The sequence below is a fragment of the Cottoperca gobio genome, chromosome 1 (genome assembly GCF_900634415.1).
Source record: "Cottoperca gobio chromosome 1, fCotGob3.1, whole genome shotgun sequence".
NCBI lineage: Eukaryota > Metazoa > Chordata > Actinopteri > Perciformes > Bovichtidae > Cottoperca > Cottoperca gobio.
The window spans coordinates 9,574,313-9,590,742 of record NC_041355.1 but is presented as its reverse complement, the minus strand read 5'-3'; the positions used below and the strand labels follow the sequence as shown (position 1 = coordinate 9,590,742).

Sequence of the window (16,430 nt, the reverse complement as noted above, 5' to 3'; positions counted from 1 at the left end):
AATAATAATAATAATAATAATAATAATAATAATAATAATAATAATGCATACATCTACATGCAGGCCTAAACAATGTTGTAGTTAGTCGATCTGAAATATCTTATTTACTTTTTTTGCTGCGATCTTTGTATACCTTTCGCATGAGGAGGACAGCTTGAAATAGTTCAGGTAATTTAAACCATTTTTGCCAAAGTCACTACCAGTAAATTAGTTAAGCTCCTCATGAATAAGTGAATGAGCTCCTCCCTCCGCGGCTCTCCGCCCCCGCTCGTCCCGTTAAATACCTCCTGGGCGTGGAGTTGGCCGCTAACTCTGTAACATAAGTAAGAAACCGTGATCAGACAAACTGGGAAACTCGCTTCACCGAAACCTAAGAGCAGCAGCTCTGCCTGTGACCGGAGAACGGAAGGGAAGCTCTGAAGTGAAACATGACCGGGAATCCGGTGCTGTCGGGATGAGGCAGTCGTTACGTGTGCGTATATTAGGGAGCCTGTTGCTTTCCTGCTACAAGTGCGCGTTTATTGTGTCTCCCCGGTAGAGGCAGCTAGAGGTCCCATGGCAGCCAGGCGGACTAGAGGTATGACCGGCTCGGATCTGAGCAGGGCCACCGTGGCCCGGGCTACTGCTATAGCCGAGCAGCTGCGCTATGAATGCTCCATATTACTGGAACTTTATGTGAGTAGAGAGGAGCCTAATGTTTCCACTGGCTACACCTACCAGCTCATCACAGTGTGTGTGTGTGTGGGTGTGGGTGTGTGTGGGTAGGTAGAGGGAGAAGTAGGCCAAGGTTAAATGGAAAATTAATAGATGATTTTCAATGTGTGTGTGTGTGTGTGTGTGTGTGTGTGTGTGTGTGTGTGTGTGTGCGTGTGCGTGTGTGTGTGTCCTCTGTACATGCATGCCTGTAACTTTGTGTGCTGTATTTGAAGAAGTATAGGGACAAAGAATGATGAAAGGGATGCGTGCAAAAGCAAGATAAGAGGGAGCGAGTTTGGGAATGTGTGTGTGCGTGTGAATAGAGAAAGAAATTATGTCTAGGACAGTATGGGGTAGGAATGCAGAGTGGAGGGGGGTTAACTTCTTTGGAATGACAGAGGTGGGCGTTTCTCTGGCACAAACTCATCCTTGCCTGGCACGAAATCTTCATCTTCTTTCCAGAAGCGACTTTTTGTCTATAGGTGTGAGAGCTACCGGTTATTAAAACTTCCTGGTTTCCTGCCAGTTCTCTGCCTCATCCTTTCTTTCATGTGTCTTGCTAGGAGCAAGGGAGCGGCCTGGCATATAACTTCATTCCCTGGATTTGATCCTTCTTTCCTCTATCCTTCATGTCTTCTTCAATTTTCTTATTTCTCACACAGTTTTGCACCACTGTCTTCGCGGGCATAGTTTTTGGTAATATTGCTGCACCCCTCCAGCAACAGATGTATTCCAGTGAACACACCATGAAGTAATTAGATATGTCTTAGCCTGTCATATAGAAATGTTTGTACATTTGTCTCCTGTGTCGTCTTTCCTAGGCTGTGAGAACTTGTCTCTGAAAGAGGAATGAATTCAGTCTTGCACATGAATCCAACAAAGATTGAGTGTTTTTCAGGCAGAGTATTATTTTTTCCAGGCGGGCTGTCCCTAGCCTATTCATTGGGTGAGATAACGCTCTTTTGCAACATCCGTTTGACATCTCTTAAATTATTTTCAGCGTCTACCACGTCATCATGATTCACAATGATCTATGAGAATATTGTCTCTGGCTACAGTATCGCTTCCTGGGGTATCCGTAACTGCCTTAATCACATTTCCTCTGCAGTCTGAGCAGTAAACACCAACCTCTCCCCGACTCTCGGAGCGTACAGGTCACATTGGGCCATTCTGTCACACTGGTACTAAGTTGCACGCAGGGTTCAACATTAACGCCTCAGTATAATGTCACAACGAGGCCTCTGGGATTCACAACTCACTAAAGTACTAAAGCTGATGCCAGCTACGATCCTGCCTGCGAAGTGGACCGTCAACGTCATCAGCCAGATCATATTGTATCTTCGTTATATGCTGCTTATCAAAAGTGGATATACAGTATGGATTTTATATTTATGTTTAGGGCTGCACCTAACGATTATGTTCATTATTGGTTTAATCTGCTATTTAGTTTCTCATTTAATCGATTATTAATTTTGTGTAAAGTGTAAGAACATAATGAAATTGTCCATCCCAGTTTCTCACAGTCCATGGTGATGTCTTTAAAAGTCTTGTTTTGTCACTCCAAAACCCAAATATATTAATTTAATATGATATAAAACAAGAAATCTCCATATTTGAGAGGCTGAAAACAGCATTTTCTGCCATTTTTGCATGAACAATTATGATTAATCGATTGTCAAAACAGTTGTCGATAATATTTCTGTCACTCAATTAATCGACTAATTTTTGCAGCTCTATTAATGTTGAAGAAATGATTTGATATTTTGGAATATAGGCCTATTTGCCTACTTGAAGAGCATTAGATGAGCAGATTGACCACTTCTCAGCTAACTCGGTATGAATTAATAAGTCTTACTGAATTCATTTTGCATCAAGAGAAAATCCCTGTTGCCTCATAGACTATTAATTCTTTCCCAAATCTCACATCTGGTCTTAATTTCCCCCCTCTCTGTTTTCTCTCTTTCCCCCCAAGAGAAAAAAGGAGAGTTTCACTGCAGATCTTTTGGTGACCGACGGTCGTCTGGTGTCCGTCCCTCCTCCCTCCTCCCAGCTGGACACCAGGGACAAGCTCTGGCGTCTCCACTCTGCTCTGCTGCAGTGCCGCAGCTTGCTGGAGAGAGCCATCACCAAAGAGGAAGAGGAGCTGGGCGGTGGGATGAAGGGCGAATATGAGAACCAGAGGAAGATGGTGAAGGGCAGGTTGTCGCTTCTCTTGATCAACACTGGAGAACTCCTCAAAACTGCTGATGGCGCGGCGGTCCTGACGCCCAGCTTGGAGGGATTAGAGGTAGGTGCTGATGTCCACAAAGGTGTTATGATGATGGTGAAAGTGCTGGAGAGAAATTAAAGCAGAGCTTGGTGATCTTTCCCCTTCTTGTTGGCAGTTAGATGGTCCAACCACTCTGTTTGAGCTGAAGCTTTGGGTTTACCGGATCTTCAAAGAGGTGGACTACTGGACCAAGACGGCCATCACCATCTTGCAAGCCCTGCCCTCGGTGATAGACAAGGAGCGGGTCAGGAGCACAAGAAGCACAAGAAGCACTCGGAGATGAGATGGAGATGTTAGGAGTGTGCGAGGCCGAAGAGGACTAATGGGAGAGAACATATGTTAGGGGGAGAGAAAAATAGGTGAGTGCAGAAATGAGAAGATAAAGTAAGGTGTTCAGCCAGGGGCCAAAGTGAGAAACTAACATATACGGTGTGAATTAAACTCAGAGATGAGTGGAAATAGCCAGCTGAGAGAGAGACACAGATCCCTCGTGACACAGGGAGATGAGTGGGTTGGGTTATTTTTAGGTCATGAAGCCCCCTTCACATGAACAGAGGCCTTCGACAGAGAGGGAGCCATGTTTCTCATAGCTAATAACAACATTTGTTGGAACAAGTCTATTTTAATTATGGCAGAGTCTAATACAACTTTATATTTATTGTTTACTTTGTAAGATGATATCCAAAAAATCATCTAGAGTCAGAGTTAAGTACATAGTTTCTTTCTTTCTTTCTTTAACATTTTGGTATTGAGGAAACATAACGTCATTAACGGAAACTCAAAGTGCATGATAAGGTTCTTTCCTCACCTGCTAACATCAACATCTCACGGTCATGGTTTGCATCATGCATGCACTCTTTTGATACAGTGGAAGTTAATATTTAAGATATACTGGCCAGGATCCACTGCATCCGACAGAGTCAGCAGTCAACAAGGGGCACATTGAGATCAAAATGAGAACATTCAACATGAATTCATGCCATCACTAGACTATACCTCTGCTATGTGTAGTTTTGAATACTGTGGCTATAAATCATTCCACACTTATTATTATCTATGAGGGGTAAAACACGTGTGCAACAGTACCCTCTAGTGTTTGCATTGATGTATTCCTTCTTTTTTTTCTTTATTGTCCTCAGTAATGCTTATGTCAAATTATCATTTGTTCTTATAGTTTTGTAATGTCTTTAAGGCACAGGGTTCAGGACGCAACACGTGTGGTGCAACGTCAATAGTCCAAACTGATGGGCATGCAAATGGCCACATAAGCAGGGAGTGTAGTGGAAATACAATGTAAATAGTAGAAGTCTGCAAACTTAAGTGATAAAAGAACATTTTTCAAGAAGATCTTAGTCTACTTTCATTTATTTGTGATACTGATTTTAATTGATGTAGAAGAAACATTTATTTTTCAATTCATACAGTTTTTGATAAAGTTTTAAAGAAATATACCAGGTCGTGTGTGGGCTAACAGGGTCTGAATTCAGTCAGCTGAAATTCTAAAAAAGATTTTTGTCAAATGATCCATCATTTATCCTTTGGGCAGTTGAAGCTTGCAGTGCAATAACATACATGTAGTTGATAAGTTAACTTGTAGTAACAGAGAAATTAATCAAAAACGGCCCTGAAGGTGTAACTCTACCAGTTGCGTTACTAATTGCATCAGCTATAGACTCAGATTGTGATGCATGGCGCTTCAGGGTAAGAAAAACAAAAGATACTCTAAATGTGATTTGATCCCACTTATAGAAGTCTCGCCTAGGTAACCAATGGGATCCATAATGATGTGGAGCGCAGAGCAGAAAGGGGCCTGTTGGAAAAACATATACCGATATATACGTATGTACATTTTAAGGATGATTGGACCATTTGGTAACTTTACAGTTGAAGTTATATCCTTTGTTTAACTCACGGACTGCAGTTTTGATTTAGTTCAGTGTAGTTGTGTCTTGTCACATGCTGTATTTTGTAGGCTATATGTAGGTTGATAAACTGTTGGTAGGTGCACTGGGAGTAAAAACAAACTTGTGTGAGATTAGAGCGATATAAGGTACTCCAAACTGTTCTAAGGATTCTGAAAAGTCAATGTTGTTACTGGAAGGCAGCATGAAGGATTCAGGTCATTTGATCTGCGACTCTGATCAAATGACAGGAATCATAAAAATAAAAAAACCCTAAGAAAATAAGAGCTTCTGTTTATGTTGTGCATGCACTGAATGAAGAATGACAACACATCATACAGCACAAATGCATCCTGAATATCTTATGATGCTTTGGAGTGCAGCACTTTTAATGTGATCTACTGTAAATGCAATGATACATGTATTGCGTTTGATGTTCTGTGTAAGGATTCGGGATGTATTATATTTCCTCTTTTTCTACTCTGATGACGTTGGTGGACTACACAACGCATTAATCTTCTAAAAGTTTTATTTTTTTCTAAAAGGCTTTTCCGGCTCTGTTCTCTGTTTTGAGTCTGTTTGGCCTCAGACCAGGAATAGTCAAAGACCAGAGAAGTGAGGCCAAATTTGACAAAAATGCAAGCATGGCGCTATAGGAGAAGATACAATACAAACCAGGAAGTTTTGGTTTGAGTAACACGTTCATGAGTTTAAAAAGACACTAAAATATGTTGGAGTAATAGTATGTGGTAGCATTTAATGTGGAAAGTTATCAGGGTGGCGCTCATTTTATTCTCTGTCTCCACAATTGGGAGGTAAATAAAAGAATTACACTGTACTTGTTACAAAGTATTCCACCAAGACTAGGACTATTGGACCAACACATTGCTCTCACTGAAATGAATGAGGCTGCATATCTTTGACGCAGTGCTATTGTTGGTCTGAATGCAGCCTCCGAGCCTGTGCATTAGCTTTATGGGGCAACTGAGTGGTTACAGGTTCCAATGGCTTCATATTATAGCCCTCCATTTTTTTCTGTTTGCACTACACACATCATCTCTGTCATGGATTGACCTACACAAGGCAGCCATTTTAAGTCTGTCCTTCTCCTACAGATTACAGGAAGTACAATACTGTGGTTACATTCCTGGCCAACAAAATGTTTTATTTCTGTATGTGCTAGTGATAGATTATTCATTCTTTTACATTTTTACAATTTGTTTCTTCTTAATTAGCGTAGTTTGCTACACCACTAGGTGACCTCTCTTTTGACCTCTGTGGCAGAGTGCTCGCTGTAGACAAATGGCCCAAAGCACAAAGAGAGGATTAGGTTCCCATCGCATCTGTCTATAAGCAGCAATCATGCTGCAGGAAACTGCCATACTCATTAGAGTTGTCACAACAGTGGTAGGATTTTTACATTGTAAAGACTGTACGATAAACAGTTTTTCATAAAGACTATATGATTAACCCCCTTTTTATCCCTGATGGTCAACCACATATTTGGTTGTATTTAGAAATTGTTATTTTTTGGTGTTTATCTTTGGAGTTTATAGTCAAGCAGCAATAATCCCGTCCTGCAAACATGGCTTTTATTTGGGAAACTATTGTCTTGCTGGATACACTTTTGGCCCTCGATAAAATGTTGACACAAGAGACCAGACACTTAAACTAGATTTTATCTTTGGGTTGACATATTTGTTTTGTATTTGCCTACATCAATGCAGTCCACAATTCTCATTGCTGTCATAAATTAAATCTGTCTTTTGGAATGAAAACCATTTTCACTTGAGGTTTTCAAGTGAAGCTTCTCTCAGACATGGAATCTGTAACATTGTGTGGTTCATCTATTTGTTTAAGGACTGTCTTTCTGACTTTTAAACATGCAGTAGGCCTCCGTTATGGAAAAGTTTCATGTTGACCCTATTCAGACATGAGAGGACGTATAAGGATAGAGCAATGCTCGTTTGATATTTGGCATTTAGGATCCAAGACGAGGCATGGAGTAGGACTGCAACTAACAAATACTTCTCATTATTAATGATTTATTACCAGTTATTTTCTTTCTTGATTGATTAATTGTTTTTGTCTATAAAATGTTATAAAATAGTTTTTGAAAAATCACAATTTCAAAGAGCCAAAGTTGACATGATTTAATTTCTTGTTTTGTCCAACGAAGGGTCCAAAATGCAACAATATTCAGTTTGCTATCACTGAAAACTCAAAATACCATAAAGATTCATTTTAGAACCTAAAACAAGTGTGGAGAGAAAGTTCTCTAATATCAGCTTTGGACTAGTGTACCACTGAACCACTGAGTCGAGAATCTGCAGCTTCAAAATGTCCTCCGTGATCAAAGCGCAGTACTCTAATGCCTCATTTGGTTTGGCTCGATTTTGGTACCAGGTCCTTTACTGTGTGAAAGTGTCGTGACATCAACTCGGCGCACGCTGAATCCTTTCATCAGCAACCAAGCAGATGAACGTCTGCACTTCGTCCATTGTACGGTGTAGTACTCTCTCACGATTGGTTTGCACACTGACTTAAAATGTATGTCAAATGTTCTCATTAGGGATGGGAACGAGTACCGGTTCCAAATTGTTTGATCCATCCCAATTGTATGCCTGCAAGGTTATCGATTCCTTTTATCGATGCCAGCAGGTATCTGTTGTGCATTGCCAAAACTCCCATTATTTACGTAGACAGAGGACCGCGATCGTCCATAATGAACCGAAAATATTTTTACACTTCTCAACGGGTGGGCTCTGTGCAGTCTGCCCAGGGGATTCAACTTGGCGGGTCAGGGACGGTCGCTGGATGTGGGAGTATTATCTCGTGGGACCTCTCCCCAGGGCTGGCTTGCCCTTGCCGGGCGCATTTCCTCCATGGCGGTGCACCGCGACCATCTCCATATGGGCTTGGAAAGGCCAAGGGTGAAGGTGGCTCGTGGCTCAGTCACTTTATTTTCACATGTTCAGCTGTTATTAGGCAGACGTTCTACATTGTGTTCAGACTCCGAGATAATAAAACAGCTGCGTTGATGCTAATAACCTGTGTAGGCTTACTTTTTTTCCATGCAGAAAATCAGAAATCAATAAGGGAATCGAGTAAGAATATGACCAATAAGAAAATGACAATGGCATTGTTATCAATCAAATGTTAACAATTCCGCTCCCCGGTGCTCATATGTATGAACACTGATATCTTAATGTCATGTAACTGCATTCATTCAAACTTGTTACAGAAATGTTGCATTCAAGCATTTCACAAATAATGCCAGGAAAATTGGCAGAACATTTACACATTACACATTGTTTTATGTATAAAAGGGGCTTGAAACGACATACGCATAGACCAGCACTAGAGCAGTTTCACTTTGAATATAATACAGGGTCAGCCAGGACACACATTTGTTACTTCAAAGCCTAAAGATTGTTTTTCATTTAAGGACAAAATGATTACTTATCAAAAATATAAAACTTATTTTAGACCACATGAGCGTCAGTCATTGCATTGTGGCTATGAAATCAAAGTAATGTACAGTTTATAATGTATTTCTGAAACTTTGGTGTAAATATGTATTATTGATTGGATTCTTGAGTGGGTGGAAATAAATTGATCTGGGCTCTAATTTGAGTTTTCTCTCGTATCTGTGTGACTTAAAAACAGATGGGCTCACAACTGTTGGTGATGAGTAGTGTGTTTTAAAAGGTTGGAGTTTTTGTTGGTGCAAACAAATTATGTGATGGAAATGTGTTATTTTACATTTTTAGTTTGAATATTAGCAGTGAGATTGTGTGTGTGTGTGTGTGTGTGTGTGTGTGTGTATGTTTAACTGTAAGAGAAGACAGGATGTGTGTTTGAGCAAAAGGGGTTTGGTTTGTGTTTAAAAGGGTGTGTGTGTCTGTGTGCGTGTTTGTTTATATGTGTTTATGTATATGTGTGTGTGCATCTTTTCGTTTGTGTGTGTGGTTGTTAGTTAAGGAGTGGCCATCAGGATGCCTGTGGAATAGGGGGAGGTGTGTGTGTGTGTGTGTGTGTGTGTGTGTGTGTGTGTGTGTGTGTGTGTGTGTGTCTGTTTGTGTGTGTCTGTGTGAGGAGAAAAAGAGAGAGTGTGCAGCGAGCAAGAGAGAAAATATGCGTGTGTGTTACAGGGTGAGAGAGAGAGACTGAGAGAGAAAATGGGTGTATGTGTTTGTGTGTCTCTGTGTGCTTGTGCGCATGTGTCTGTGTGTGCTTGCGCATTTGTGTGCATGTGGGTGTATGTGTGACTGAGAGAGACAGGGAGATGAAAAAAGAGAGGGGAGAGAGGGCAGGAAAGAGTGTGTGTGTGTGTGTGTATGTGTGTGTGAGAGAGTGAGAGAGACAGACAGAGAGACAGACAGACAGAGAGACAGACAGACAGAGAGAGGGAGGGAGGGGAGAAAGAGCAAGCAGGAGACAGAATGTGTGTGTGTGTGTGTGTGTGCCTGTGAATGTGTGCGCAGGCCTGTGTGTGTTCCTGTGCGTGTGTTTGTTCCTGTGTGAGAGTGAGTGAGTGAGAGAAGCAGAGCAATAGAGGGAATGTGTGTGTGTGTGTGTGTGTGTGAGTGAGAGAGTGAATGAGCGAGCAAGTAAGGGAAAGAGAGAGAGGACATGTACGTGTGTGTGAGAAAGAGTGGGGGAGGGGTGTACAAGAGATGTGTGTGTGTGTTTGCGTGTGAAAGGAAAGAGGTTGTGTGCGTGTGTGTGTGTGTGTGTGTGTGTGTTTGTGTAGATGTGTGTGTTTGTGTATGTGTGTGTCTGAAAGGAAAAAGAAGTGGTGTGTGTGTGTGTGTGAGTGTGTGTGTGTGTGTGAGCGTGCCTGCCTGCCTGCCTGCGTAGGAGGGAATGCGCGTGTACTTGTGTGTGTTTGTGTGGCTGTGTGTGTGTGTGTGTGTGTGTGTGTGTGTGTGTGTGTGTGTGTGTGTGTGTGTCTGACAGAGACAGAGGGGGAGGGGTGTGTGTGTGTGGGGAGAGCTAGGAGCAAGCTCTGCAAATGGTGTGTGTGTGTGTTAGTGTGTGTGTGTGTGTGTGTGTGTGTGTGTGTGTGTGTGTGTGTGTGTGTGTGTGTTACAGCAGCACAATATGTGCCTGTGCTGAATGAAAGGGAAATGAATGCGGTGTGTGTGTGTGTGTGTGTGTCTGTGTGTGTGTGTCTGTGTGTGTGTCTGTGTGTGTGTGTGTGTGCTGTGGAAGAGGGTGTGTGTCCTTTATTGGAACTGTGTGTGTGTGTGTGTGTGTGTAGTTTGTGAGGACTGTACAATTGTGTGTTGCTGTACATGTGCACTGTGAATGTTTGTCTTCAGTGAGGATTGTGTAGCTGTGTGTGAATGTGTTTGAATATGTGTGTGTATGTATTTGTGTGTATGTGAATACACACATGTATTGGGGGTATTGGTGCGGGTGATGAAGTGTTCAAGATAGTGTGCACACGCAAACAGAGCAGAATTACAATTAAACCAAACTCATTCAGCAGCTCCCAGATCTCCATACATTTTCTCTCACATCCTTCTTCTTCTGTCTTATCTGAGCCGAGCATCATTTCTAAGCTTCTTGATGACTGTTACATCCTTCTGTGTGTATCAGGACCTGTGCTTTACTATTTGTCAAGTGGTTCCATATTCTACCAGTTCATCATTTATCATCATTATAGGACGTATTAAAGTAAGTCTAGTGAAGCATACAGCAGGGATCGGCAATTAGGTTCAGCCAAAGGTCGGTTTTAAGCAGTGCAGGTTAACAGGTGCACTAGAGGCACAGCTGGCTATATGTTTAAAATGTCCTTGTTTGTTTGAATTATATATTTTTTTATCAAAAATAAAAGAACTAGGCTTCTTTGGCTGAGTTTTGGTGCAAGTCATGGCCTTAGACCTATAATATACTGTTATTGACAGACAGATTGATCAGCTGTCAAACTAGTTCAATCAAACTACTTCAGGGCTGCGGTCGAATAGTCTTTTTTTCTCCGGAAGGTTCCTAACTGAGTGAGACGACCCGGAAGTAATAAATGGCAGCCATGATAAGAGTTGGTCCAATTCTCTAAATGCTAAGGAAGGGTGCTTCAATGCTAACTTTCTTTCTCTCCTTTAGCATAGGGTACAAGGGATCATCTTTTACGAAAGGAAAGGAGATAATGTTGATCCACAATTCCTTGCAGCAGCAACATTTAAAACAACGGCAGACCCACGTTAAAAGCAAAAACAGGGAATGTTTGCATATATTAAGCACAGACAGACTCACTCTGGATATTATTAGCATGTATGAGAATCCTGGTGTTTCCTCAAAACATACCAGATATATGCCAAATGTATTGCATTGCTGCAAAAGCTCATATTAGAGACTGCATTGTTTAAAGACACACACGATCATGAAAAGAGACTCTACACACCTGTTTGATTTTTTTACTTTTTATTATAAGCATATAGCAACATAATTCCATTTCCACTGCTGTCACCAAGTCTCACATTGAAACACTCAGGCATGTCAGACTGATCTCCAAAGCATGGATCACAGAGCCTGAAAAATGTTCACACAATTCAATAAACAGCAATAACAGTGTGAGCCGTCTTACCTTAAAATAGACCTTTCTTCCTCACCATATGCACCATATTAAATCTATGGCTCTGACCAGATAGCTGGAGTTGATGGCTAACATGCACTCTGAGCAAACGAGGGCTTTCCTTTCCGTTACAAAGTAGGAGAAAGTGCCACTGTAAATTCCCATAAGAGTTTTCTAAATAATATTATTCAATATAGAAACACTGGAGTTTGCCTTACAGGTTTATGCTATGGGCATACTGTATGTTTTAATTGTTTCAACTTTGTTTCTAAGAAACAGAGTTTGAAAAATCTGAAATGAAGTTTTTGCGATATCAGATAGAAAGTTGAAAATTTCAATCAGCTAAATATGGTCTATTTATCTAAACACTACAATAGCAATGAGCCTCAGCTGCTGTTGCTATGGAGAGGCCAAACAGAGCAGTTGTTTTTTTATAAAACACAGCGCCATATCTGCTGGATTCATCCAAAATAGACCCAGAATCAAAAAATGTATGCTAAATGTAAATTAAAAGCATAATTTGTATCTTCCACTCATGTCGGAAATTACCACAGCAGGGTTTCAACTATAGTTTCTTACAGTAATGTGTCCTTAGGTTTTTGTGTACACTGGCTTGTACCTTTGACTTTTTTTTCAAGGATATTTTCAAACACAGCTGCTCATCTTTTGTACAGATGATTCATGAGAGTTATAAGTCCATCCAAGTCTTGGAAGGGATCCAAATGCCAATCGCCCACCATTGTCTATGCACAAAATGAACAAGACTTTCATTTCTGGAACACTGGATACCTGAAATAACCCCTCCTGCTTTGATAGTCTACGAGGCCCACCAATAATATTCAATCTTTCATTGGGGGGCCTAAACATTTTTGGTGAAGAGCCACATTTGGCCCATGGGCTGCTACTTGCTGCTTTCCATTCCATTGCTTTCCATTCACATTCAACCCTTTAAGGTCAAACTGACTGCAAACACCTGAGATAACCAACTTTTTACAGGACTTTAACAGAATACCTACCAGCTCTGTGTTCAAAGTCCTCATCAGGGTCTCACATGGACACCACCGTATTTACAGGTTTTCAGTCTCTCCAGTGTCCTCCAGTTGAAGAGTCAGAGATAGATCCCAGATCAACCAGCTTTGAAACCGGTCTGAAGCTGAATGGTTAATTGAGGCTGAGATTTAACATTAAAGGTAAAGGCCACAGAAAGAGTTTAATTTGTCAGACAGGCATCAGTCAAAATACATGTATTTGGGGTTTTCTATTATATTTTAAGACCTTACAACACAGCTGCCTGACAAAGCCGTCCTACAATTATCTCTATTGGGGTCTGACAAGGCCATGGATGACTTCAAAAAGACTGTTCCATAGATCTTTGATATTTAACTCAATTATTCTCCTTCCTGACTTATGCATTTGTCACTTTACACTGCTTCTGATATACCATCTGGACATAAATGGCAGCAGTTCACCAAATTTCTCTACAACTATCGACCAAAACCTACTTTTACTTGGTCTTTAATAAGATCTATGCTGATCTAAAACATAACTTTTCTGATTTTATCATCTTTGGATGTTTTTTTAACGTAAAGATATGGTGTACTGAGAAGTTTGGCATATTTTAGAAATTGCAAAAAGTGGTTTGTAGAAATATCTATTTTTAGGCTTCAAACTAAGGTACAGAAAATAGCCCAACACATGTTCCTGAAATGCCAGTGCGTTATCAATTCCAACTCATAATGTAAGGCAGCTTGGTCAGTGACTTTACGCGTTAAACTATGACGCTCCACTCACTCCTCTAGCTTGACTTTTGCACATGCAGGGCCGTATTAGTTATGACGGGAGAAAAAAGGAAGTCTGGTGCAAAAAACTGGATTTAGAACCAGAGGCCGCGGCACGTGTCCCTTTTGAAACCAAGACAATGTTGACTCATTTCAACCATACTTAACTTATGTATGTAACTTAACTTACGTATGTCTGAAATAAAAATGGAATCTTGTCTATCATGTTGGTGAATAAGGTATCTCTAAAAACTGATTTTTTTTGCTATTGAGTGCTATCATGTTTTTGGATCTTAACCCAGCAATTGGGAAAAAAACTGACAGATACTTTATACAATTTACACCAAATTAGCCAATGTTACTTTGGTTGTTTATTTTAAAGAAAGGGTAATTGTGAGTTCACAAATGATGATAAATGGACGGTAAAAACAAAACAAATAAATGCTACCTTGTTGACAGTAAGATGTGAAATGCATTATCGAGAGTGGCAGGACAAAACCTAAAACACCCACAATTAATGCAATTTGGGAGCAGAGATGTGCTATTGGATGCAATTTTGAAGGCTGTAAAGTTTAAGGGTGCCATGTTTTTATTCCACTTAAATAAAAACCATCAAATAAAAGTGCCGTTTACAGTTTTCTTTCTTTAGTTAGTTTAATATTGATTGCTTTCAATTTGATACTGGTTGATTGGGAAATAGCCTACATGTTTAACTATGCAGCAGCTTTATACAATAAGCTAATAACACTTACAACTATAATTACTTCTTAAAGCAACTTCAAAATCTTTTATAATTGGGAAACGTGACACCCTAAGGGCCCTTTGACAATAATATGATATATCAATACACATTTTGCAATATTTTACTGGTACCAAGTATTACTGTTTTTTATTGCTGCCCTCTGAAGCCTTTCGTCACATTATGATTTTACACTTGTATGATGGAGCACATGAACATGTTGCTGTGTGTTAAATAAAAAGACTGCACACTTGTTACAGGTTGTTTCATCTGATTTCCTAAATAATGATTTTGTCATTTATATTATGCTTCCCTCTTCAGATGCAGAGGTATCACAATGAATCATTTAAGATATGAGGAAGAGAAATGCCTTCATCATTGGTAATGTAGGCAATTGGTAACTACCTTATAATTGATATCCTTAAGAACATAGTCCAGAAATCAAGGTCTTACAACATAAAATGTGTGTAAATTATAAATAAAGGAAGTAGCTAATCAGTGTTACTGGAGCCTACTTTCCCCTGTGATTAGCATTTCATTGGCAAACCACTGGAACACAATGTAATATCTGCCACATGCTCCAGCACAGCCTTATTCTTTCCACTTTTATAATCCAATTTATGTTTTAGACACATACCCCCCTATTGATTTTTTTTTTTATGAGACTCTGTCTTTCACGAAAGACAACAAAATCCCAACCATTTCAATGTCAATAGTGCAGTTTTCTCACCATCTGAATACAGTCTGGCCTGTGTTTCAATTGTATACCTATGTCATTTCAGAAAATGCCACAATGAATACTAAAATCATGGGTGTTGGATGCTATTGTTAAAGATAATCAATGTGATGTGATGGCCTGACACTTTTTTTTCTTCAAAAAGCAGATGTATTTGGACCTTTGAAAGCCCCATTGGGCATAATGTAGCTAAAGAGTACAAGCTGCAGAATATGGTTCCTCATAACTTAAGCTACCACTGAGATCGTTTTACACATCTTTACAAAGGAAGGTAGACACAATTTAAATAAGATTTAGAAAAACTGTGAATTATGATTAATAATTAATTAATTAATTAAGGCCTACATCTCATGTGCATTAGCAAATGAGACTAAAAATGATTCACATTTGTTAATATCATCTTGACATATTTTTCAGACATGAATTTGAGGTATTTTGACATATATTGCTAACAAAGGTTTATCCAAGCACATATCATAGTTTGTTTTAGTCACTAATGCATAATTATTTTAAGATAGCTATAAGGCTATTTCAGGTCATATTAAACACATCGTTGTTTCTGGCAAAAAAATGTTAATTGGGAGGTCTGTGCAAAATCAGTTTGTCTATGTTTGCCGGTGTTGAGATGTTGAAAACAGTCATCTCATTTGCATATTTTCTCAGTGAATTAGGGATTTTATTAAGCATAGTGTAGAGAAGAAATAATAGAAAACACAGTGTACAGTAGGCTATGTCAATGAATCATAAAAGCCTATTGATACACAATTCACACAATTTGTGGGTAAGGATTTGTGGTAACCTGTTGATAAAACAAGGTGTTCGTATATTCGTGTGTAAATAGTATTAGAAAATGTTTCTTAGCCAGCCTTAAAGTTATTCTGTTTAAAATATAAATTTTACCAGAGTGTTTTTCCTTTGCCATTACTTTATTTCCATAATTTCTTCTCTCAGTTAGCGAGCTAATCACGCTTCTTAGAAACGGTCCACTTTTTTTTCATCTGCTTGCTGAGCGCGTCCATTCCTCTGTAGGGGTGGCCAACATCAGAGTATTTATTAAAAGTGGCTCAAAACCCGATGTTTATTTCCAAACAGTTCGGCAATGTAAACCTATGGTTTAAAAATCACATCTTCGTCCGGTTTCTGCTCACTGAAAAGACACGATAGCTTACATTAACGGGATATTTTATTTCCCGCCGCGTGCCGCTCACCTCTTCGCTCCGCCGCGGTGGGAGCGACTGGAATAACCTTGGTGAGAGCCAGTCGAGCGGCTGGAGAGAAGAGCGAGAGGCTGAACGGTGCGGCGGCGGAAGATCAGCGATCGCTGGCATGAACATGGCGGAGACCGTACGCTCGCTCTTCGACTACCGGGAGACACACAGCCTGGACAGCGACGGAGAAGGCATCAAACCGGCACTGCCGCTGAGAGGGTGAGAGAGTCAATTAACAATGACATATACAACAGTGAAAAACTGTTTCATGACAGTGTTTTCCTCCCCAATGACAGCGAGACTCGGGTGGGTGTGTGTGCGCGCATGTATGTGTGAGGGTGTTTTGATGGAGCTAAAGTTGTAAACATACGATATCTGTTAAGAAAGTCCAGTTGAAAGAAATTATGTGATAAACGCTCTTGTTTGTCTCATGCTAGCTTGTTTTTTGAACGTTAATTCCATTTTACAAAGCAGATGTCCAAAGAGGTGTGTGCGCGCGCGTGCTCGAGTTTGCGTTCGTGTA

General features: G+C 40.2%; 2 protein-coding genes across 5 annotated transcripts in view; both read left to right on the top strand.

Moving 5' to 3' along the window:
* Positions 1 to 302: 302 nt before the first annotated feature.
* On the top strand, positions 303 to 5,151 carry cntf (ciliary neurotrophic factor). Of its 4 annotated transcripts, none has more exons than XM_029430880.1 (3): positions 303 to 472; positions 2,669 to 2,983; positions 3,081 to 5,151. In XM_029430880.1, the coding sequence occupies exons 1-3, from the start codon at positions 455 to 457 to the stop codon at positions 3,246 to 3,248; spliced, it is 501 nt and encodes a 166-aa protein (XP_029286740.1). In that variant the 5' UTR covers positions 303 to 454; the 3' UTR covers positions 3,249 to 5,151. The 4 variants fall into 4 exon arrangements, with proteins under 4 accessions (XP_029286740.1, XP_029286654.1, XP_029286581.1 ...); XM_029430794.1 differs by having other exon boundaries at positions 303 to 675; XM_029430721.1 differs by lacking the exon at positions 303 to 472 and adding an exon at positions 683 to 2,070.
* Positions 5,152 to 15,975: 10,824 nt separating this feature from the next.
* Positions 15,976 to 16,430, top strand: part of LOC115007348 (serine/arginine repetitive matrix protein 1) — a 17,582-nt gene continuing 17,127 nt past the window's right edge. Inside the window, exon 1 of the mRNA XM_029430168.1 lies at positions 15,976 to 16,126. Coding sequence (XP_029286028.1) covers positions 16,026 to 16,126 — 101 coding nt within the window. The 5' untranslated portion in view covers positions 15,976 to 16,025. The remainder of the gene's footprint in view (positions 16,127 to 16,430) is intronic.